This window comes from Pseudopipra pipra, chromosome 8 (assembly GCF_036250125.1).
Source record: "Pseudopipra pipra isolate bDixPip1 chromosome 8, bDixPip1.hap1, whole genome shotgun sequence".
NCBI lineage: Eukaryota > Metazoa > Chordata > Aves > Passeriformes > Pipridae > Pseudopipra > Pseudopipra pipra.
The window spans coordinates 27214496-27240546 of record NC_087556.1 but is presented as its reverse complement, the minus strand read 5'-3'; the positions used below and the strand labels follow the sequence as shown (position 1 = coordinate 27240546).

Sequence of the window (26051 nt, the reverse complement as noted above, 5' to 3'; positions counted from 1 at the left end):
AAGAAATATATGGCTTGTGGTAAATCTTTAAGTATTCCAGGAGAACAGATCAAATTATTCAATACCCCTTTGCCAAAAGCCTAGACAGCAGCACAAGACTTCACTTTTTGCCTAGTGACTGTCACTTGGCCCAAGTTGTGCTGGTTTCTCAGGCTGAAAAGGTGTGATGGAGCAGTTACACTGGCCAGTGTGCCAGGAAAAAGAGGGGGCTGTGATTTATTTTGATACAGTTCTAGGGTCTTTTCAGGCTTTTCTGATACTTATATTTTTTTTAGTTCAATAACCAGAACACTGTGAATTTGGACAAGCATAGATTTGGGGTGGTTTTCTGCTGGCACTGGCAAGGTGCAAAAAAAGGGGGGGAAAAGAACTAAGAGTGGCTTGGAAGAATTGCTCTGTCTTGTGTTTCTGAAATATTCCACTCAAATATGACCAAATAATGCTTACTTGAGCTCACTGGATCCCTCTTAAGAAAGACAGTATAAACCAGAATTTTACTGTATACAAGTTACAGCAATAAAACCAATCATTTTAATTGAAGCCGTTAAAAAAAACATGTGAGGCAATATAAATGATAAAACTATGCTTAAGAAGAAATAGCTAGCACTTTCTGAAAAGCTTTAAAACAGCGACAGACACTTTACAAAAGATTTGAGGGAAGAGAATAAAATTTCTGAACTACAGGTACTGTATAAAGGTAACATTAACAATTATCTTATAAAATACAGCAACAGAGACAAAATGGATACTCAAGCTCATTTGAAACTAAGCCTTCTGGGGTTCTGGTTAAAATGTATGTTCAAAAACTATTTTAAACAAGGACTAAATAATTCATATTTTAAATGTACAGGTCCCTGGCATAAACAGCACTATACACATCTTCCAAACAAGCAGTAAGTACAAGTTCCTTTAACCATGTGTGGTGTCATCTTCTACAAAGTCTTTGGCCATTTCTGCTGTGATCACATCAATATGACTGACCTGGCAAAACAAAGAAATGTGCAGTTATTACAGTATCTATCTCCTGCAGAGTAATAGACATTTCTGAAGGCTTCAGAACTCAGCAATACATCTATAATCAATTTCTAATTCCCTTTAAGGAACATGACAAAGGACACATGTGGATATTTAAATCCTTTTTCAGGAAGGAACTTTTTATAGAAGACTGCAGCATAACTAGAAATCTATCACTGAAGTGAGCCTGCTTCAGTTTGAACTCTTTTTAAGTCAAGTCTCAAATTTAGCTATTTTAGTTATGGTGTTTACTGAGAACCTTATCATATTATTTACCTTGTTTCGGAATTTTACACCATAGAACTTGTCAGCTGACTCAAGTAGTTCAGGTCTAAAAGTTGTTGTAATAAACTGAGCATGTTCAGCTAGTTCCATAATCATATCTAAAAATGAACACAAAAATTCTTGATTAGTGTAATCTTTACAATAAAGTAAGACAGACAGGTAAAGAGTTGGCTATTCTTTATTCAGAATGAGGTTTTGTTTAATTAAAAAAAAAAATAAACACCCACAAATCAAGAGAGAACCCATACCAGGTTTTAAGTACTATCATTAATTCCAGTATCCACTCTTGACAAATCCAGCCACTCTGCAAACATAAGTGTGGTATTAAACTTCTGTGATGAAAAACAGAGTAAGTACTTTTCCACTGACTTTCAAAATCAAACGAGACTTCCAAACAGGACTGTTTCCACCACACTGAAGTGTAGTAAGGAGACCCTTTAGACACAGTAGATAGCAGAGCTTCTTCCTAAACCCAAGTTCATGAAAGCTTCAGAAGGCGCAAAGTTAAATTCTAACACACACTGGACTTCTCAAAAATATGCTTTTATGATTAAAAACTTTAATCAGGGATGAGAAGACAAACTGTTACCTTTATTCACAATGAAGATAAGAAAGGTAGACAGGTACCTGAGACAGCCTTTCTGTGCTGGGCATCCAGGGCTTGGTCGATTTCATCAAACAAGTAAAATGGAGCTGGATCACATTTCTGGATGGCAAATATCAGGGCCAGGGCCACTAAAGATTTCTGTCCACCTGAAAGTTGCTGCATTTCTCTCATTTCACCCTGCTTGCCTGTGAAGGATACCTAAGAAAACAATATAACAGCAAGATGATTTCAAAACACTAAACAACATCACTTGATATTAAACCAACTGGATCAACTGAATGTTGCCTTTAACTTAAAACGCAACTTAAACACAAATATTTTTCTTTACCCTTATGCCAACTCCAGTGAACTGATCTACAGATGGAACACTGCTCTGAGATCCAGATCCCCTATCACTCTCGGTGCTGCCTTCACCTTCATCCTGGGACTGATTGCCCTCCACATCTCCTTTCTTCATTACTAATGTGGCCTTGCCACCAGGTACTAACTTCTGGAATACTTCACTGAAATTTTTTGACACCTGAAAAAGAAACAGTCAATAAACCAGCTCAAATGCAGACAACAACTGCTTTTACATGATCACACAAAGTATCTGCTTCAAAGCAGAGATCAACATTCATTCTTAAGCAGAACTGAGAAATGTTATGCTGTACAGAGCTTGGCTTAAAAACAGCTAAGACAAATATTCTTGTAGTATGAGAATTTGCAAAAATTTTTTTTAAAAAACAGTAGAATTATAACATAAAACTGTAGCAAAAGTATGATTTCTTTCAGTCACCTTTTATTAACCAAAAGACCTTTTAAGAGAAGCCTTCACCCACTTTGTAGTTAAGATCCTTTGTTAACATTAGAATTACTTTCACTAAATCTGGAGAATGGATTTGGTGCAGTTTTTTACCAGACATGTCCCAGAAAGGGTTGTAGGTAGTACAAAGAGACTCACTTGAAAGGAAATATTTAAGAGGTTTGAAGCAAAGCTAGAGTTGTAATAGAGATGGGCATCTGTTTAAAAGGTTAGTTATTTTTCAGTATTTAAAAAACCCACAAGCCTCAAGTTACATGACATTGCCTTCTGTTATTACACACATACTTAGTATTTGCTTCTTCCCATAGAGCTGCTACATAACGGGACAATTTGATTGATTTCAACACCAGTGTCTTTATAATTGTTCCGATTTTGTTACCTGTTTGAAAGTCAGCTGAATAGCCTCGTATTTCCTGAGCTCAAGGACATTCATCAGCTCCATGATGGATTTGTAGCCCCTGTCCAGTTCCTCTTGTCTTTTTATCAGTTTTTCCTTCTGCTCTGAGAAATTCACAAACTGATCTAAAGCTTTTTTATTAACGTGACTGTATTTCTTCAGTTCCGTATTGCACTGCTCCAGCTTGCGGAATAACTGTAAATGGAAAACATTAACACGTCAAAGTGACTTGCAATTCCAGTCACATTTGACAGTAAAGATGAAGGTGACACTGATATTTCAGGTTAGGAAACATGAAACCAAGCACACTATTTACCTGCTTTAAACTTAAAGTCTGATACTTTTCAAAAGCCTCCTGTGGAAGTGAACCCAACTCTCGGATTTTCTTCATGCATTCCTCTTTTTTCTTGAGAAGCATGCCTTGCCTGTTGGTCATTTTCTCAAGTTCTTTTGTATCATGGTTAATGGCATCCATATGCTCCTTTTCCATGTTCTTCCAGCGTTCCATGCTCTTCTGAAGTTCTTTAATTCCTGCTTCTGTTTTATCAATAGAGTTATCCAGATCTGCGATATTGGGTGAGAGAACAAAACCCAAAGGAGTAAGTCTTACATGCCTTCATAAGATCAGCAATTATCCAGAAAAGTATTTATGAAACAAAAAGATAAACTAAAGAACATGATCTATTAAAGACCAGAAGGTTAAATTTCAGGCAAAAGGCTGAAAATCCCTCTCTTTTCTTCTCCATAAGCATTATGGCTTAAAAAAACCCCAAATGTACTACAGTCATATTGTTAATGTCTAGAAGGAGAAGCAAAGAAAGTTTTGAGCCACACAGATGCAATATTTTATTTGACTGCAGCTGAGTTTTAGATAGGTTAGACAAAGTTCAGGAACAACTATACAAGAATTTGCTTGTAGGAAGATATGTACTGTGCCCTGAAGCCAGAAGCCCGTTATCGCTAAGTTAATTACTTCCCACATTATGGTCTATTTCTAACCCAAAAGAAAGTATGTGTGAACTTCCAAACCACTGCAGAGTTTTCTTTCAAAAAAATGATGCTACCAACCATCAGACCGTGCCAGCGTGTCCTTCACTCGTTTGTTGATGGCCTCAAGTTCCGATGTTGTGGCAGTAAGAACTGTGCCACCTTCTGTTTCTCGAAGCTCATTCAGTTCCTATGGGATAAATAAATGCCACCAAGCTTCAGCACAAAGTGCAGCAAAAGTATGAGTCAGACAAACAAGTTATCTTCTGCTACTCTACATATAACTGTGTTCAATATTTACTAAAGTTTTAGAGAATAGTTAGATTTTCAAAAAAATCTGTCATTATGATGACACACACATAGACTGTGTATTCAAAGCACAGATAATGCAGGGTTAACGAATGAGTATTTATCAAGTGACTAAAATGTGTTAGCCCTGGAAATAAACCAAAACCAGACTGCAAAAGTACATTTAAAACAAAATTCTTACTTGTTCCACTTGGTCTAAGCGTTTTCTCAGATTCTCATTGAGATACGTTTCAACTCTTGTGATAATGCCTTCTAGTTTAATCCTCTCATTCAAAAGCTGTCTGTTTTCCTGAAAAAAGTAAAAGACTATATTAGTTGCCTTACCTTGTTTTCTTTTCCCACACTGTGCATAATCCCTTCAGATGATGTCTAATTGTATTTATTGCTGCGAAGTTCAATAGCAAGAGAAAAGAAATTCCTAGGATTTCACCCCAAATAATTCTCACACGATCAGCTGGCAAAAATCACCCAGCATTTGAAAAAAAAACTACAAATACACTTGGCAAATAAGAGAACTTCAAACATGCCTACCTAGTACTGGTGAAGTGCTACTTTAATGACACTGTATTCATAAGTGACTTTTCATATAAAAGAACAAAAATAGGTTTATTGCAAAGAAAGGCAAGACATTTTAATTTCCTTACTTGCTGTAGTTGTCGAATTTCATCATTAAGAGCATCCACACGTTTCTGATCTTCAAGACTGAGCTGAGACAACAAATCTGTCCCCAATTCTGCTTTTAATGATTCTCTAGTTGACTCCATAGCATGCAAACTTGCCTCCAAGCTCTGCAGACTACGTTGCTGTGGAACAGATATTAGTCGGAATCATTCCTCAAAGCAATTTGTAGATTTATATGAATTTCACCTTTCTGTTTATAGCGACATATTTTTGTGACACACCTCTAGTCATCTCTTAATATTTCATTAAGACGTTAACCAGAAAGGAATGCAACTTTATCAGTAATATTAATGAAACAATTAATATAAATGCATTAACAGCTTTCAAAAACCCCATACCAACCTTAGGCATAAATGTCTTTTCAGACTGCTGCCTTTTCTCCTTCAGCATTTTCATCTCTGACAAAATACTGTCTCGAGAGGCTTTGAACTTCCTCTGCTGTGTTTCAATTTGCTGCATTTGGTTCATTAGCTGGTCAATCTCATTATTAATCCATGCTGTGAGCTAAGGAAAACTGTCCTTGTTTTAAAAGGCATTTTATACCTACTAGTACCTCTGTCATCAAAACAAGAAACAAACAAAAAGCCTCACCATACCACAACATTCAGTCGTACAGGAGAAATCAAGACCCATCAACAAAAGTAACTTGAGCAGCTTATCAAGTAACTTTTCAATACCAGGAACTAAGCTAAACGAAGCTTTCCTTGTTTACTTTACAGCATGGCATTGAGAAGAACAGAGGGATACATTTGAACATGCAAGGAAAATTCAAATCTCACAAAATACAGAGGAGATGCCTACATTTACAAGGAAGTATTAGAACAATACAATTATCCCTCACTCAATTTTGAGGCAAAAGTCTAATTTGTTCAGGCCAATTTTGATACAATGGCTTAAGGCACAGTGCAGAGCTTGCTAAGACTGTGTTTTAATTTATGTTGTGTTGCTATCATGTTACTCCTACTGCAACGTATACTTAAACACATCACCTTAAATGCTTTAAAAATGAAATCATTTCCTAAGCAGAGGTTACAGTAAAACACACATACTTAAAGCATTTGGGGAAAACTAAATGAGCTATAGAACAGGAAGTTAGTGGCAATGGATATTTTACTTTTAAAACAACTGAGGTCTGTTTTCGTTACGTTTTAGAAGTTACCATCAGATTGCAGTAACAGCTACCAACAGCTGAAGCACATGCCACAGAGCACTGCTTACATCCTCTATAGATCCCTGCTCAAAAAGAAACTCAGGTCTGAAGATTTTGACTTACATGACAGCAAGAAAAATTTCTCAGTTCTAAAACAGTAGTCCAGGTTAAAAGTTAAACTGTACAAAAACACAAGGGCCTAACAAGTAACTGGAGAATTTTACTAGAAGCAACAGGAATTCAAGTTCCCATTCCTACTTACAAAAAGCAGGCCACCTGCACGTTGCACACTGGGTTGTTAAAACTAGTTTCTGCACAGATACTTTTAAAACCGTATGCCTATATATCTATAGTTTAAAAATACCTAAAAAAGGAGAGAAACCACACTAATTTTAGATATACATATTTGGTCCTGCACACTGCTCAGGAGTAACCAGTAGAAGGGTGAAAGACATTAATTATTGCTGGTGCATGTAAAGCCAGCTGGCAAATTCAGCCTATTTAACCCATGTCTAACAGACCATTCTGAAATTCTCCCACTGACTTAGCAAGACATAGTCACATACTTTTAAAGCTTTCCTCATCAGCTTAGATCTAACCATAGGCTTCAGTGGTCTGCTTATCTGCAGTCCCAAAAATGTCTCTAATGCACTGATACAGGTCATAAAGCAAAGGCATTCAGTTTGAAGGACAGCATGACCTGGGTGATGGTTAAGAAAATTGTATAAACCTCCCTTGCCCCTGAATTCTAGATACTGGATATCAAAAGGACACTGTACAAAGAGACTGAAAAGACTGAACTGTCAAACAACTTACAGCTTATTATAACATAATGGTCTCCATCTCCCCTCCACAGCATAAGGGGACTCTAACACACCAATTCAGGACACAAGTACTAAAAATATAGCATGAGTCAGAAGAAGCAGTGAAGATTAACACAGATAACAACAATATCTGGTTATAGCAGTTACTACAACAAACTCTAAAAGGAATAGAAAGCCTCATAATTTAGGGTTTAACCTCATCTGTAAGCTTTAATGATCAGTATCAAATTTTAACTGAGACAAGTTACCAGTGCTTTTTACCTGAAGGCCACCGTGCCAGCCACTCTCTAAAGCAAACTATTGACAATGTGAGCTTCAATTACTATTTCTGAGTCAAGTCCCCAGTAAGGAAGTTTTACCAAAACATTAACAGTGGTACAGCAATTACTTCTTACCTTAGCTGCACTGATCTAAATAATATTATTTTTAAAAGAGAATGCAATTCAGGCACATAAAGAATTGATATGTTTTAAAATCTTTTCTTTTCACTGGCTGTACACCAATTTTCACATGCAGGGCCTTCTTTATTTTTGTTTCACCACTGATTCATTTGTTACAGAAATTCCTACAGTAACATAAAAAACCAGGCTATGGTTCTATAGAACAAATGCCACAGCTAATGTGCTACATTAACAAGTTAGTCTCCTGCTTTTCATCTATTACTGTAACCAAAACAAAAGATTTGTCATCACACAACCTTCCCCCATTAACAACAAAAGGATATTTTCAATGTTTCTGCGTAAGTTTTCATTGAGTTTTGCTTCGAGTTCACCAAGTTCTTCTTCTGCTTTTCTAACATCTTTCTGCAATTCAAGCCGAGACTTCCTGGTGTCGTAATAACCTCCAGTCAAAGCCCCACGATGGCTGACTTGATCACCTGAGAGCACAAGAGAGTGAGACTATAAACAGCACAATATATGCTCTCCAGTGCACACAAGTGCTGCATGTCTGAGCAATCATGTACCTATGTTTAAAGTAATTAGGGAAATGCTTATTTCTGTATTCAATTTAAGTGCATTTCCTTTCTCAAGACAAATGCAGACTCCTATGATGTCCTTTAAGCATTAGCTTGTTTTTAATTCACTTCTGAAACCATGCAGCTTGAAGGAAAGAAAATACGTAGGAAAAGTGCAAATGCCCAGCACTTATCAGTTTGAAAAACCCCTCAAATTTCTGTGAGGAAATAAACAAGAGATCAAGTAATCAGCAGCATCTGTGGCTTGCAGAGTATGCTGATACTGAAAAATTAGTAACTTCCTCCTCAGACATCCTTAGGAATTTTTTCAGATTGACTTCGAATGACAAAAAGACAACAATAAGCCTGAAGGGAATCTGCCTTCTTAAGAACTGGCAATTAAGAAGACTTATAGATTATTTCAGAGAACGTAAGATGTAAACATGCCTGTTGCACTGGAGAATTCACCTTGCACTTCTCAGTAATTAAGGCCACACATTCACACACTAAACACTGGTTTAAGCTTGAAGAAAACATCATAAATATACTCCAGGAAAACAAACGCCTGTTAAATTGGATAAAACAAATTGTATGAATACAAACCTGATTTGCTTTACAATTCTCAGGATGGAGATACACGGTTACTAACTTTTAGCTCCTACAAGAATTCCACAGTTTGTGAAGAAATCCTGTATTTTTAAGCACTGTACTTAACCAAGTGCAACTTTGTACAAACATCTCAGTCAAGTATATTATTATTTTAAATAATCTTATTTTGACAACACCAACAGACCATGTTTAATGAGCCTCACAAGTCAGGGATCCTGTTTTTACAATAAATAATTTATAAAATTGAAATACTTACCTTCCAGAGTGATACAATCCATAGTGAAAGCTCTGGCCAACTGGGTAGACACTTCCATGCTACGACAAATTAAAGTCTTCCCAAAAACATGTTTGAAAGCTTTATCAAATCTTGGATTATATCTCAGTTTACTGATCATAGGAATAGCATCCTGAAATGACAGGAATTTTAATGATAAGAACATATGGTAAGTATATTGCAACTAAATTATACACAGCACTCAAGAGTAAAAATAGTCATAAACACTCTACGGAAATCAAGTGCAAGATATTGCAATTTTAGCTTCTCACAGCTAGGCTTGTGCCTGAAGTCAACTACAGGTCTGCCAGAAAACTCATAAGAGTATTAGATTGCTACTGAAACAAGTGAATAAGTATCACGTTTTTTTTCCTCCAAAAAAAAAACTGCTTTTTGTAGAGAGCAGAACACAAACATTAACAGGTGTACTAATACAGACTCCTCAAAATAAACACACTAGAAGTCTGCTTGTTTCCTATGTCTATCCAGGAAAAAGAGAAGAAAACCCCCTATTTTTGAAGAACTTATGCAGCTGTGATTATTGCTGGAAGCAGTGTTAACGTTCACACTATTAATTCACTACTGAAGTTTCAAATAAGAGCCAATACTTTCCTGAAATGCATTACAGAACTATTTTTTAAATAGTAGTCACTGAAGGTTTATTTATGCATTTTTAAATATAAAAACATAACTATTTCCAAAAATTTTTATAATCTGTCCATGGCTGTAAGATGGCTATTCAGCTTTTGTCCATAGCAGCATTTCAGCTGAAGGAACTGCAATTCAGAATTTAGGCAATTCTTGATTTTTAGGTTACAATAAAATTCTACCTTTTAGTATTGCCTTTTTACTTGTAAAGTGCAGTTTAACTTTAAAGAGCAGATACCTCATAGGAAAGTATTTTTCTATAACAGAGGATTTTATGTTGAGAAGCATAAATTAGAAGTAGCATTTACTTGCAGACATCCAACAGAAAAGCAAGTGAGCAATAAGCAATGTACACAAACAATTCAAAACATAAGGCTTTGTAATTATGAAGCAGAGGAAGGTTCAAAAGGAATTCTAACTCACATTAGTCTCAGGATAAGCAGTATCTCTAACATCCAGCTTGTTCAGAGGGAGGAAGGTAACTTCTCCAGGAAGGTTCATTTTGTTAAATTCCATTAGGATCTTTGTACTGACCTCATCAGAATCCACAATGTGATAAAACAACCTATTTAACAAGCCCAGAAAACAGACAAAACTTTACCGTGCTAAACAGTACAAACATATTTCTATAGGAACAATAATCATGCAGGTACCATTAAATAACATCAATATAAAGCTGCATTGCATTTTCCTTTCAATTCCATGCCTCAGGAAAAGCAAGTGGATACATTCTATTCACTTTCATTAATATGGGATTAGACAAGAACTTTATATTTCACCCTCCTGTCACAAGAGCAGCTCAATCTCTCTAGAGTGTCACTGTATACAAATATTTTACACGGACTCCTTAACACTCAACATCTTTTCAGAGCTTTTAGGTAGCAGTTTTTGACAGTTTAGAGACCATTCTCACCCATGAGATTTTCTAGTGCGAGTGAAATATTTCTTACTGTTATTGAAAGATCAGCCTTGTTTACTGTAGAATTTTCCACACTGGAAGATGCTGTCAACTTTAGGCAATATATCTCAGTTTCACCACCAGTCGTTCTGGTAAATGTCAAGAGTGTGGGTCTGGGTCCTTTTTTGTTGTTTGTTGGTTTTTTTTTTTTCTTTTTCTCTGTGTTTTTGTTTTAGGTTTTTTTTGACAAAGTCAAGAGCAGCTAGGTTTAATATTCAAATAGGCAAAATTCTTCTTAGTTCCTTGACAAAGGAATAGCAGTTTGATCATGCTATATAGAAGGCACTTTGACAAAAGAAAGGCAAGAGCTCAAGTTCAAAAGACTAAAACTTCAGTAGCAGCTTGCACCAAGAACTGAACTGTGACATTGCACTAGAGAGCATGTCATTACCTGTTCCCTGCAGTAACTTCAACACAGGTGTAGAAAGCTGGTTCACACTCAAAGTTATTCATCACAATGCCATGGTAGCCATTCAGAACATGCTGGTTTATGCCTTTGCGACGAAAGTGCTCCAAAACTTTGTTTATGCTGTCTATACCATTCAAAATGGCCTGTTGCAGAACAACTTATTATTGTATTGCAGTTAAAATATGTACACATAATATCCACTTCAACTTAGTGAAAGTTGTAACCTCCTTTTCTGCCAAATTCCTGCTAACTAACACAACAGATCTAACAGAAAATATCTAAATACTTGAGTTCATTACTTCTCAGTTTTGTTTGTTTGGTTGGTTTTTTTAAGCAAAAAGATATCAGAAAAAATTTTAGAAGTATTCCATTTCTGCCTGGTCTCCTAACATCAATTACCTTGAGTTTACAAAACAAATTTTCAAGTAGTTTTATAGCTATAAATATTTGAAAAATTCAGCTTCTAACATAACTTGTTTTAATTATGACAAAAAGACTGTAATTAAAAAAGTAACTATCATATTTTTCAGATATGACTATGACTTGTCCTTTAAGAATAATATTCCACAAGGAATTCTCAAATATGAGGTATATTACCTTTCCTGTTGCTGCTCTGAGAAGCTGCTGTTTCTTTTCTAAATCCTCCCTCTTCGCAGCAAGAGCTTGTTGTTCTGCATTTTCTTCTCTCCATAGATAACTACAGAACAAAACCAATAAAATTTTGAAGTGTGAATGCAATCTGAAGATTTTATAATTATTTCCTTAAAGACTGCTCATCTAATGGGAAGGCAAAGTGCAGTTCATACATGGCCATATTCAAAAAACATACCTACATGCCATGTTAACAACTACACAGTTGGGGTCCTTCATATTAAGTGAGACTGAGACATATTTCAATTAATTACTAACTTTCTTTCACTCTGTAGTTCATCCTTTTTATTTTTCACTTCATAGTATTTTCTGTCCAGTTCTTCAACACGAGCCTTCACTTCATTAAGATCCTGGTCCAGTTTCTAATACAAAGAAAATAACAGTATGAAATTACAGGTCTTTATATGAAAAAAACCTTTATTTAATACTGAACTATTACTTAAAATTCAGAAAACAATTCCTACAAACATTTAAACCAGTTTACAACAAACTGCAAAAGCACTAAGAATAAATACATCTTTGTAAGGAAGCAGTAACAAGGTCTAGCTGCTACACAGATGGCAAGGCAGGCAGAGTTCAACTGTGCATCTGGGCACTGAAGTGAAATGGATCAATTGTAAGTCATGGTAAGAATGTAACTAAATATAAATTATATAACTATTGTAACTACTACTATAACTACCATGTAATCATGCTCATAAATGAGATTCGTGATAAGAACATGCATAGTAATCTCATGTACCATGCCACCCTGTTATTAGTCAAAAATCTTCGGCTGCTCTCCAGCAGTACTAGACTTTAACACATCTGCTGTTGATGTGTGCTGCTTAAGCCAATGCAGAGACATCTTTCCTTTGCTCATTTAACACCTGCCACTTACAAAGCAGTTCAGGGCTAGCACTCAAGGTAGTGTTTATGTATTTATATGTGTACAAGGAGAAGTGACTGTGTTCTAAAAACATAGTCAACTTGTTCCAAACTACCTTTGCAAGCTCTCAATCACATTCACCCAAGACACCTCCTCTGTGAACAACAAAAAGCTATACAACTCTTTGCCTAAGCATAAATCAATCTTCCTTAGGAAGAAAAAGAAAACCACACTTTCCTATAGAAAGGAATCAAAATCCACCCCAAATTTAACCTTTTCAATGCTACAGAATACCCATTGAACAGGATGGTACAATTACAGTCAGCCAAAGAAATCCCATTTCTTTCATTCATCAACTCAGAGAATCACTACTTTGCCAATGTGGGCCCCAACCAAGCAGTATTTTAGCTGAACACCATCTTTTTTGTACAACTACATTCCTGCATGCTGTCAGACTGATCCTCAGTTTTAGCAGACATATTACACAAAGGCCAAGAACACTGTCTATCAGCATTGGCACTGTATGCTCTCTCAATACAAGAGCAGAGCTTTTCGCTGCTATAACTCCTAGCAGGAGTGCTATTTTTGGATTATACTGCTGTATTTGCAGTGTAAGAGCTGTTTCTGAATGGAAATTAAAATCTAAGTTATGCAGATAATACTACAACAGGTCAATCTTCTAACATGCCTAGGGTTGCAACTTCTAACCAGCTGCAATCGTGGTACAAGGGCAGTGCCTGCTGCACAGTTTAAAAGATCCTCTGGCTTGGGAAAATGAGAAAAGTGAGACCAACCAACACAGACCTCTATAAGAACATAACAGATGGTTATCTATGACATGGCCACATTCAACGTAGACAAGAGCAAGGCAGATAGAAAACCCTTCCTGAAAACTCAGGCCAAACATACTGGGGAAAGTACTACAAGGCAAAGCCAAGACACAGAGTGAAGTTAGATGCTAAAGGAGTTTAAAGCTTATCTACAGATGTTTTCAATAACACATTTTTCAAAGGCCACACCCAACCAGAAAGTCACATCTTCCTTACAAATAGGCATTGAAGTCTAATTGTCCAAGATCAAAATGAGTATTTAACCCTTCTCTCAAAAACCGTGAGAATAAGCTGAAAACTTACACTGTACTGTTCCAAGTTTTTCTCCTTGTTTGCCTCTGTATCCTCTAAATCCTTGTGTATAGCTGCAATCTGCCGCTTCTTGTCATTGATGGCTTGATCTAAAGACTTCAGTTCTTTCTTTATCCACTTATCTCTTTCCTCTTTGGAAGTAAACTGGCTTCCTCGACCTTGTTTTGCATAAAGATCTGTTCTTTCTTGTGTAGCCTGTGCAAGTCTACGTCGAGAAGCAAAAGACGTGGTGTATTATAAGGAAATCTTGAATTTATTAAGAGCGAGCATTAAGAATTACTATTAGAATTTTCAAGAAGTGTCAAATCATCTAAAATGATTTGTCAAATCTAAAATTTAAGCACCAAATCAGTAACAGAAAGAAAAGGATCACGTTATAAACAACAAAAATCACCCAGAAGACTTCAGAAGAAGTCAACCATGGCCCACAAAAGTGGTCACAAAAGCTTAAAAAAAAAAAAAATCATTTCACCAAATACTGTTCCCACCCCAACAATAAGGAAGGCTTTTTACAGTCCATCTCCAAACACGTAATAGCTACCCCATTGTCGAGCAACAAGTACACTTTAACTGCACAGATGAATAGGATTGATAAAATTTTTTCTAAATGCTTTGACTCCCCGTTATAGAATGGCACAAACCTAGCAATTCCTCTCTCTTCTTTTTCTTTTACGCTGTTAAATTTCGGCTCTGTTTCTGCCAATTCTTTCTGCTTCTCCTCGATTTTCTCAAGAAGCTTTTGCCTCTCTTTTAGCAGTCTTTTCTGAAAGTCAAACAAAGCAGTATTTAAAGTTAGGTAATAGCAGGAACTATTTTTACATATATGCACACTTCTGAGGAATAACTACACTGTAAGGCTGCAAGATGCCACTGCTTATCTGACACTATGCTATTTTAACACTTAACAAAAGTGAATTCATTTCCAATCAGGACAGCAAAGAGGGATGAAATTAAGCATTCTCAAGAAGCTAAACTACACAAGCAAGGAAAGTCTGTACGGGCCAAACAACCAAGTTCAAATTAGTGCTATAAACAAAACCCTCCGTCCCAATACTTGCAGCAATTAAGATCAAGAGAATTATAGGTGCTTGATTTTGCAACATGCAGGATGATAAATAAAGGACCATAACACAAAAGTCCAAGTTTACATCCCCTGGAATCACACTAAAGACAAGACTAATTTATCTGTCTGGGAAACCTTACAAAACAGGATGCAGTCTAAAACCAAAACTTCAGAGTACAAGAGCACTTTTAAGACTTCACTGCTGTTACATACCCTTTGTTCACTGTTGCCAGCTAATTCATCCTGCAGATCCTTAGCCTTCAGCTCTAATTTAGTCCTCTGCTTAATCTGCTCTTGTCTTTCAGCACTAAGTTGTTCTTTCTCTTCTTTCATTGCAGAAATCTTTGTCTTCAGTTCTCGAACTTGCCGTTCTATTTCCTGTGCAAATTTAAGTGTGTATCTCAGACACTGCACGCACATTTCACTGTCTACAAAACTCACAAGATCGTTATTCTGTAGATCACGATACACTAGAAGTGTGAAAGACTTCTCATGTTTCCAAACAGGATGAAAGTATAAAACTGGATTTAATACAGTTTTAGACATCACCAGCCCTCCTCCCTCTCCAAAAAAATGCAAACCCACAAAGCAAAACACATCTCAAGAGCCCTTTTAAAAGTATTTTTACCTCCATTTTATCTCTAGCATCTTGCTGTGCATCTCTCAGCTGCCTCGATTTCTCTCCACTTGTCTCTCGTTTAGCAGAAAGCTGTATGGAAACATCACCAACAGTTTAAGTAGCAAGAATCTGTTTTAGTAGTGGTTCCAGAAAGAAAAGAATTTATTAGTGAAGAACACTGATGTTGAGGAATACATTCAGTGCAGGTAGCTCAGTGTGCAGCTGCAGACCGCTGCAGATTAAGCTCTGGGTGGTGCATGCCCCAGGCAGGAGAGCCCAAGGCAAGACACTGTGAACTGCTGCCAGGGCCCGGGAATCTATGAGCAGGCCAGGTAACTGGACACTGGGAGACACAGCAGGAGCCAATGACCCCAGACTTGCATGTGCTCAGACTCTGAGGGGATAAAAGTCCAAGGCCTCCTTTGTTTGGAGTCCCTCCTCAGAGGCACCCAGCTCGAGCTGTTCTGTTATTTAGTTATGACACCAAGATTAAAATTAAAGTCTGCTGTGGGAAACCTGGTCTGTGTGAGTGAGCACCTGTTGGCTCACCGGAGCTGCCCGCTCTGAAAAGACTTTGGTCGCAGCTCAGCTGCTGCGGCTGTGACTGACAGAGCAGCTCCTGGATGGTTGGACAGGAAAGTTTCCTTAACACTGACAGGATTCTACCAAGGAACACAAAGAGACGGTGGCAAAAACAAATCAGCAGCTCATGTTGTATCTCGTACTAGCCAAGATATTTTACCTCATCAAGCTTAGCTCGGGTTTCATTAAGCTCCTGATTATAGATGGTGTATTCTAACGCTCTCCTCATTTTATCCCATTTCTGGTACTGAGCCAGCTCTTCTTTCTCCTCTTCGAGTGTGTGCAGTCGCTCTTCAATGTATTTCAACAACTCGTTGATCTTCTCTCGCTTGCCCTCTTCAGAAAAGAGGACAAGATTGAAGTTCAGTTAAACACTAATACATTCCCACACATTTACAGCTACTGAATCTCCTGAAGTGATTAATTATTTCTCAAGAGAAATCTGAAGAGAACACACGTCCAGAAGTTTCAAAAAAAAAATCCTAACAGCAGAACTGTTGATAATTGTTATGTAAGACAACACTAACACAAACCCTCTTGGCTCACACACTTAAAGTAATTATAGACTACCTGACATGAACTTTAGTGTTTGCATGGCAGTAGGTATTTTGATTTTTATCACTGCCAGCTGACATCACTCATGTTTGGAACAGTAAATTTATCCCCACTAGCTCAGCTAAAAAGTTTTATTACTAAAAGCACATGTGAAGTAACTTATTAAACCTTTTGAGCTATTTGAAATTCAGGGAGGAAATATGACATGTTCTGTATCATTTAACATATCACAAATAAAATCTGTCTAGTAATTAGCACTACTGAAAAAGTCAAACTTTCAGAGTTAATGGAATTACTGTGGCATAAAACAGTAATTTCTTAGACCGTTTTACCTGTTTCTTTCATAAGTGAAATACTCTCCTCTTTACGTTCATCATACACTCTGGTACCAGCTACCTCCCTCAGTAACTTCAGTCTTTGAGAGTCAGGAGCTGTAGCCATCTGGTTAATCTGAAAATTCAAGATTTATGATTTCAATAGCCTGCTCTGGATGTATGGCTAACCAGAAGAGATCAAAGATTCTACTTATTTTGCTGTGCTTGGTTGCATGAATTTTGACAGGAAGATTCAGATACATAGTATATACCACACTACTTTTCTTTTGAGACAATTAGTTTATTGCATGGCAAGTACTCTGCTTGTAATGAAATTTGTTGGTTTTCCTATGTTACTAAACTAAAAATCAGGATACAAGTATTACATACACTGAAGAAACCATAATCCATTCAAAATTACATTTAGAGAAACTCAAGCTTGAGTTTTTAAGCCCTGGTGCTAAATCAAACAGTTTAAATGCCTCCATAAAACCACACTAAAATGCAGGGGTTATAAATCTTAGAATAATTCACATAATGAAACACTCATTAATACAACATTAAATCAGCCATACAATTACACCCAACATAAAACTCACTTCCCTTTAATAGAATTTCAGAGGCTGCATCCTTTTCTAAGAAGGTTACTGTTTCTAATTTGTATTATATTAAAACCAGTATGTGTATTTTGGCTTTAAATCATGTGCACCGATCCCCACTACAAAACACAAATGACTTTCCAGCCCAAGTCATTTCTTTCAAATACACACATTGAGCTGTATAGGAAAATTTATCCTGATAAACATTTGAGGGACCTTACTATGGTCAGAATTCTTGTCATCAAGTGCTCAAGTCTCCTGCATTTCTGTTTAAGTATCCCTTCCAGTAATCTTCTGGAGGTGACAGTTTCCAGTGACTCCTTGAGGATGCATCCTGTGAGCCATTACAAGTAGAATGTCCTTTGTCTACAGATATGGGTGTCCTTTACAAGCTCTAGGAAACTGCTTGCGTCTTGAACAGCAGCTAAGACAGGCCATGCTATGAGCCCTTTCCCTGATGTGTGTTCACTTTCAGTACTTCAGCATGTTTCCATTCATTCTCCATTGACAGTATTTTTAATCTCCTAAAATTCCCTACTATTACTCTGCAGCCTCATCTTAAGGCCCAGAAATCTATGAATTTACATTACAACAGTCATAGGAATCAAGTTTGCTTTGTACTTAAGTATGGAAAAGCACCTGATGGCCAAGAACACCATGAAAAAAGCCCTTTTCTAAATATCAACATTACAGATATGATTTTTTTTTTTAAATCAACATAAACTCCTAGAACAGTAATATTTGCAAAAGCAGCATCGACATACAAGAATCATTTCAAACTAAAAATGGGTTCTAGTTTGCTTCTGCAATAATTGAGGTAAGTTCAGTATCCAGGGAGCATGATACTCTTGACAGCGATTCCTTCCATTTTGTGAAAAAGAATCTTACCTTTCCTTGTTTGACAATATAGTAGGGATTACTGCGAGAAAATCCAGCACTTTCAAGAAGATTCATTACATCATTTTTCCTGAAATGTTATTATGAATCCATTAAAAACACAGTGAAAGTCACAGCTGTAAAAATTCAGTAAAGTATCACAACTATATATCACATACTATAATCACCATGTGCAATGCATGCTGTTTGAAGAAGCTTCTTGATTTGATAATGGCTAACTCTAAAATAAAATGAGAGAATAAAAATGGAAAATATCTAAAATAATAGAAAGAGACTAAGAAATAAGCACCTCAAAGCACAGAGGAGGCAAATGCAGGTAAAGATATCACAAGGAAGGATATAAAACAAATCTAACTCCTCTATTTTAAAAAGGCCTGAAAGAAATACTATGCAAGCAGTTAAATATCACATTAAACAATGCAAATTCAAGGTCTGCTGTCTATTGCACAACGACTGATGTTCTAGCTGTTGGTATTACACAACAGAAGTAAATTATTTCAGGCTAGCGATGCGAGTGTTTGGTTGGACTAGAAAATGTTACAGAAATACTACCAGTCTCATTCAGAAAAGGAAAAGAAGTACCTACGTCACCATTTTCTTGTCTAAGAAATATTGGTCCTTCTTGGCTCCAATGACTCTGCGAAGTGAGACTTCCTCTTTATCAATCTTAAGAAAACAAAAACCAGTAAATATACATACCTACTGCAAGCAGCTGTAACTAATCCAGAATGTTTATGGCATTTTTTATCAGAAATGTCTCCAAGGCAGTTACTGTACTGAAGACTTACTCTAAGAATGAGATTACAAGAGACTGAAACAATAATCTATTTCCAAAGCAGTTTATTCAACTCACCGGTAACCTGTTGTCCGAATTGTCAAATATAATTTCCACAAATGCTGAAATAACACGAGGACCTGTACCTTCCTAAGATAAGAGATATTTTGGTTAGATAACTGCCACCTTTGAAAATATTTTAAGCTCATTCATCTCCCCTTTCTCCTGACAACCTCACCTTCCCTTTCCTTTCAAGGACTTCAGAGTCAAGATCATCTATGTAAGATTCAGCACAAAGGTTTTTATTTCTGAAAATCTTGGCTACATATTCACTGGTGTGCATTATCAATACAATGTATTACTTTGTAATAAATTCCCTTTTGCCAGTGGGAAACGAAAAATGTTTAAGGATGCTTTCAAAATAATTGGCTTAAAATATCCACAGCCCAGCAATTTAACATTTTTGTAGAAACACTCCAGTGCATTAGCTTATTCTTTAGTTTTGCTGCCATACACCTTCACTTACATGCAACAAAGCCAGTCTCTGCTCTGGGCGAAGATGACTAAACTCATCACTGAGGACAAACTGGATTGCTGTAATAAAACAGTAAAGAAACAGAAGACTTATTCTTTCCTTCAGGGAGATATGCAGCAGTTTCATTAACTCAAAACATATTGATTTACTACTGTATAATAGAGTCATGCTGTTGCTAAAATTTTACAGTATTTCTTCATTAAAAACCTTAGTCTGCTGGATTTTTACCACTCAGCCTGCTGTACACCAGGATTTCTCTGAACATATCATTGTTGCCACATTACTAGTTCACTGCATAATCACTAACAATGCTGCACAAGCAGAGATTTGTGAGCTTTCCTCTAGAAATACAGAGCACACAGGCTAGGCTAAAAATATTGCTACTACTTAACCTTTGACAATTTATGAACACAACCATCACAAAGGTTACTAACAGCTTTTTAACCAGCATCTCTGCTCCTCCATTAACGCTCCCACCCCACAAAATTCCCCTCATAACCGTGCGTTAAAAGACTGTATAAGCTGTGCCAAACTGCTATGGAGTAGAATTTAGCCACTAAGAATGTCTAAAACAACTGCAAATATCATCATCGTCTTTCACGGTGGGTGACTTTTAGAATCAGTTTCCTCCTGTAAATACTTCCTTTGGCCATTTTGAAGTTAGAAGGCTCTTAGTAAGAGAAATTGAATACTAGGGAAAAATCTGAAGTAACTACTAAACAAGTGCATTGAGATCTGCCTTTCAACAATCAACTAAATGTTGAGGAGGAACATTTGGTAAACCAACTTCTAGCAAAAACAAGCAAAGAAACATGGTATCATCAGCATCCCAGTGCTAAAAAGAAATCCATGCTTACCATAAAAAAAGTTGCTTTTTCCAGATCCATTTCTTCCCACTGAAAATTAAACCACAAAGCATAACCTCAAGTTGACATATGTTAGCAGTGCAATGTACATTAAATGCTGCATAAAAATAATCAAGAACAGAACCCAAATATAACACAGCCAAGCAAAATCTCAAGGGAATGAGGCACATTTGGTAGGTGGATCACTCAGTCATTGAGAACAAGAGAGCAGTCCTTTGCCCACGCAAACGTATTACAATGATTTACAAACTCCAACACCATTCCATAATGAAAATAATAGTTAAAGCAATGCTATTTATTCTCATCTTTTTGGTTTTTATACTGATCTTCTGGTGGGATAGGAACAGCAAACCTAAATCAAATTCTCCTGGCATATTTAAATGGAGCAAATCACTTGCCTGTACATTCAGGTTGACACTGAACTTCAAGTAGTATATTGTGCTGGTTTGGGCTGTGGTAGAGTTAACTTTCTTCACAGTGGCTGGTGTGGGGCTGTGTGTTGGATTTGTGCTGAACACAAGGATGATAATATAGAGATAGTTTTGTTATTGGCTTACAGAGCCAAGGCCTATTCTGCTTTTTGTACTGCCACACTGGCAAGGAAGTCAAAAGGTTGGGAGGAAACACAGCTGGGACACCAAACTGACCAAAGGGATATTCCAGACCACGACATCATGCTCAGTATATCAAGCTGGGGGGAAAGAGAAAGGGGGAGGTTTGGAGTTGATGGCATTTGTCTTCCCAAGTAACTGTTACGTGATGGGGCCCTGCTCTCCTGGAGATGCCTGAACACCTGTCTGACCACGGGAAGCAGTGAATGAATTACTTGTTTTGCTTTGCTTGTGTGCATGGCTTCTGCTTTTCCTATAAAACTGTCTTTATCTCAACCCATGAGTTTTATAGCTTTTATCCTTCCAATTCTCTCCCTGATCCTGCTGGTGGGGGAGCGAGTGAGCAACTGTGTGGTACTTGGTTGCTGGCTGGGATTAAACCACAACACATCTGAACTTCCACTTGCTAATTCAGCAATATTTTGTTCTAAAAAGACTGGAAGAAGTACTACTTCTATTTCAAAAATAAAGGTGTAAGAACACAGCACTACACTACCATAATCTTAGTGTTTACTCCAACGTGTTTCACCAAGGCCCAGTGTCTCCTCTTTAAGATCAGTACCTACTGTATTAGTTTAAAAACCGCTTGACTTCCAGCAGCAATGAGCATCCCAGGCCTTTCATCCCTTCACACCTACATGCCTTCCAGGTTCACCTCATCCCCAAAATTACTTGAGGATCACTATGAAGTCTTAAAAAAAAGCGAAGTCCGATTTTTTTAGTGTACTTTAAAACATCGATACCTGGATGAAGTTTTAGCTCCTGTGGAAGTAACGCTACAAAGTAAGATGTGCTATTCGTGTCGTGTGTGTTTTTTCTAAGACCAGAGTAAATCCCGCCTACTAAGATTTTACGTCCAAAATTGACTGTTTGTTGTTGGGTCAGCAGTCTCAAAAGTTGCTGCACAATCACGAAAATCAATGCACATGAAAAGGCAGGGCCAGGTGTCCATGGGCAAAAAACCAGCAAGATGCATAAGAATGGTGGACAACAACATGCTATTAGAGTAGGTGTTATTTATCAAACTGCACTTTAAACTTATACTTTTTGACAGCCCACATTCCAAAAATTCATTCCTTTAAAGCTGGAAGAGGATCTTCTTTCCCTGTAGCAGTTTAGAGTAGCTGGTGTGCTTATTTATAAAAAATGATCACACTTCCACAGAGGGAAGAAATAAAAATCCCAAGTGAGTTTATGGACCTCACTCAGTTTCTGAAGACTCAGATGTACAGCAAAATTGAACATTAGCATTAGTTTGCTGTAAGTGGAATACACCTTGTAGTATGTTACAAACTGTACAGAACTTTCTGAAACAGAAAATATAGTCATCAAATGTAGGCAAAATACTGAAAATTACAAAGGAGACTAATGTGAACAACATCTGAAATAACACTGCAACTTTAATTAGTGTGAAAAAACAAGTATTGGAACTTACCAATGACATTGTGTTTGGAGCTGAATGGGTCCACAATGGTTTGGTCCCTGTAGCTTCGAAAGCCCTGAATTATTACCTAGAGAGAAGAGTGAGTTATTTTAACCAAGTTCTCTGTTCTTGAACAGTCTTTGAACCGTAAGGTTTGACAGAATATTTACATCAATTGTAATGTAACTGATTTCGCCTGCCCTTCCCGCACAAACTCAACTTTCCAGTTCAACATCAGAAACTTACATAATAAAACTGGCCCTTCGCCCAAGCATCACCTTAGGGACAGATTTCTCTCCCAGCAAGAGATGCTGTGTAGGTCAAAGCACAGCAAACAAGAGAGTCACGAGAATCTTCTTGCAACAAACTACACAAAAATATATATTTGTTTTAAGTATCATATACAGGAAAGAAAACTCAACATAGCAAGCACTTATCCCAGCAGGCCCAAATTTATTCTTAACTTTTATAAAGCAATCCACTTACACCTGAAGAATTCTATTTGCAAATTTTCTAAACAGTGCAATTGCAGGCCAGAAAAACTGTACTAAACTGCCTATTTCACATGCAATGCAGTCTTGTTTTACTGTGCAACCTAAGGGGAAACGTAAAAAAGCAAGCTATCTCGGTTCTGGCAAATTCGATTCCCAAACAAATACAAACCTACACAGACAACTACAGGAGCTACTCATCTGGGAGCAGCATGTCAAATCTCAACTACTCCATTTCAGCAGCAATTGAGGTTTGCCAAGCCCAGTAGCACACAAGGCAGAAAATGACAATATCCTCATACTTCAGCGCTGCATAGCAGCAAAACTGATCCAACTTCCAGCACCAAGTAATTTGTTCCATACATTAAAGCTGTGCTGGAAGACTACACAGCAGCTTTGCTCTGCTCAGCAAGACATCAGAAAGACAGCAGCCACCTGAAGGTTTGATGTTTGCAGATTTTTCAGCACCAACACTTACAAAAGGACTACAGTTGATGTTTTATAGCAATGTTCTTCACCCAGCTCTTCCAACGAGACACAGTTAAAATAATGGCAAGCTCAGTGCCAGCAGCTTTCAAAGCAAAAGCAAGAACAGAAAAATCTTACTCAGGTCTTGCCACCAACTCCAGGCCACAGCAACTGTGTTCACTCATTTTGATTTTAAAAATTAAATAAAAAATATTTTTAAAAAACCCAAACATTTTGCAAATAATTCTGCTTCCCAATTCACCAGATTTCATGACAGGAAAAAAAAGAATAGGCAAAAAGTTTGGTGTCTACTGTCTTTACAGTTTACCTGTAATATTCTAAAAAAATCCAGATTGAAATAATTCATTTATTTTATTCTCATAAGAACCAGAAACTCTCTACAAAAAGAAAAAAACCCATTATTATTTACTGGATATTGCTAGAGAAGCCAAACTTTTACCATCCACATCCTGGGGCAACATAGGAGTGCAATACAGGCAGAGTGAACACCATCATCTTCCCCCAAAGTTTTTTCTCTGGATGGCTTAGCACTTCTTCCATCCTACATATTCTGAAGCTTCATGAGTTCTTTATTGCCTTGTATAGACTCGGATTAAGACTTAAATAACTTTAATGTTCAAACTCCAGGAATAATTTCTGGGAAGCAACAAAATAAGGGATACTGGTGGAACCAAATTACTTGTATTCTCACGTTCACACTTTGTTACACTCTATTCTATACCTTCTACAATTGTATTGGTTATTGAACACCCAAAGTTCCTCTTTTTTTCCCTCCAAATGAAACATTTCCCCTGTTCTGAGTTGATTTGGACTTTTTACTCTATATATCTTCACCACTGTTTACTTTTGTGCAATTCAAACCTTGAGAACAAGAACTCTTATTCGAAAACTTTAAAGCAAGGTGCACACCTGTGGTAAGAATGACTGACAAAAGCACGAACAAAAGGCATTTCGAACACTGCCCAGTCAGCCAAAGAGTAGATGAAAACCTAATTTTTACTTAGAACGTGCACTTTCTAATGTGATAAAGCATTCTTCTTAACAATGATATCTGCAGGGTGTCAAAAAAAAAAGGGTCAACTTTGAGTCCACCGGGAAATGAGAACCCCAGAAGGCTTTGTATGAACGTGCACAGGCAGTGGCACGAAAGCAGTGATAAAAATCCGTGCATACTACGCAATATACTGCTAAGCGGCTGCAGGGATATACTGCAGAAGTAACATTAATAATGACCTCAAAAACTGTTTGAAAAAGGTCCATACCAGAATATTCTTTTTAACTGAACGTCAACCTGGCAAGGGTGAAGTATAACAAGCAAAGTGGTCCATGCCCGGGGGCCTGAGGCATCACCCCAAAATAAAGAAGAGAACCCACAAGTTGAACAGCTGCAAGGTGCCGTCTGACACCTGAGCAGAGCCCTTTGTTTGGGGACGAGCCTGCGGGCGGTCGGGACACCCGGGTCGCCGTACAAAGGGCCCCCGTCAACAAGTCCCGGGTCCCAGAGGGTCAGCCCCCAGCGCCGCTTCACATCTCCAATGAATGAAACCAGACGCGGGAGCTGGGGCAGGGCAGGCATGGTCGGCCCACCTCGCGGTGGGACCCGGCCCGTGGTCCCCCCTGGACCGCGATCCTCCCCCCGGGGCAGGGACGGGCCAAGCAAAGGCCTCGGGGCCCGCCGCCAGCCCGCGGGCCCCTTTCTATGGGCCGGACAAGTCTGAGACTGCGAACTTCCCACCCCGGGCGGGGCGGGCTGGGCCAAACCCCCTGCCAGGCCCAGGCCGCGCCGCACACGGCGGGCGGCTCCAGCCCCGCCGGCTCACCTGCTTGATGTACATGTTTGCCACTAATGGGGTGGGCGCGCGCCCCGCTGTCGCTCAGCCCGCCCTCGCCGTCTCCTCCCGGACCAAGCTCTCAGCCGGACCGCGGGTCTCCGCCGCCGCCTCCCGCCCCCTCAGCCGCCGCGGGGCCCCCTCACAGCGCCCGCTCGGCCCTCACGCAAACAAAATGGCGGCAGAACCTCCCCGTCCCGTCCCGGCGCGAACCATTCCGACCCACATGGAGGGGGAGTGCGGAGCAGAGGGCGCGGCCCTGCCCCGCCGGAGAAGCGACACCGCGAGGGACAGAGGGATATCCCCCGTTTTTGAGCCTTTCAAGTCCCTCGATGGTCTTTTGGAAGGTGCTCCGGAGCGGGGAAGGGCCTCAACGCTGCCCGTCCTGGCGGCAGCGGTCCCCCCGGGGAGTTGGGAAAAGTGGTTCGTCCCGTAGAGGGGCGGGTTGGGCGCCAAAGGCAAGTTGAGCGGAGCGGGGAGAGCGGAGGCGCGCGCGGGGGCGCGGCGGGACCGCCGGCAGGGGGCGCTGTCGTGGATGGCTCCGTGGCGCTCTGTGGGAGCGCTCACCCAGAACGCGAAATATAGGCCTCGTTTGGAGTCCTGTCTTTTATTCGAGGATATAAAACTAATTTTTAAAAATAATATTAATAAAAAGGGGCATTAGCATTATTAGGGCCTGCGGCGGGGGATCCAGCGTGCCCCTCGCCCCAGCCATCTCCTCCGGGCCGGCCCCATGGCTGTGCCGGGCTGGGAGCCCCCAGAGCTCCCCATCCACCGGGAAAACCCTGGGCAAAGCCAAACAGGTGCCCAGAGTGAGAGAGGCAAATAGG

General features: G+C 38.6%; 1 protein-coding gene and 1 long non-coding RNA gene across 2 annotated transcripts in view; one reads left to right on the top strand and one right to left on the bottom strand.

Moving 5' to 3' along the window:
* LOC135418216 (uncharacterized) overlaps nucleotides 1-26051 on the top strand; it is a 56297-nt gene that overhangs the window by 23423 nt on the left and 6823 nt on the right. The window lies entirely within an intron of this gene.
* SMC3 (structural maintenance of chromosomes 3) lies at nucleotides 509-25389 on the bottom strand. Its single transcript, XM_064663280.1, has 29 exons — nucleotides 25213-25389; nucleotides 22425-22500; nucleotides 20370-20408; nucleotides 19504-19571; nucleotides 19056-19127; nucleotides 18789-18868; nucleotides 18194-18272; nucleotides 16725-16842; nucleotides 15998-16173; nucleotides 15265-15345; nucleotides 14850-15014; nucleotides 14215-14336; nucleotides 13565-13778; nucleotides 11822-11925; nucleotides 11510-11609; nucleotides 10895-11055; nucleotides 9969-10110; nucleotides 8880-9030; nucleotides 7784-7936; nucleotides 5428-5579; nucleotides 5049-5207; nucleotides 4586-4693; nucleotides 4177-4285; nucleotides 3425-3672; nucleotides 3091-3303; nucleotides 2235-2426; nucleotides 1927-2104; nucleotides 1291-1397; nucleotides 509-981 (listed from the first exon to the last, which is right to left on the bottom strand). The coding sequence occupies exons 1-29, from the start codon at nucleotides 25225-25227 to the stop codon at nucleotides 910-912; spliced, it is 3654 nt and encodes a 1217-aa protein (XP_064519350.1). The 5' UTR covers nucleotides 25228-25389; the 3' UTR covers nucleotides 509-909.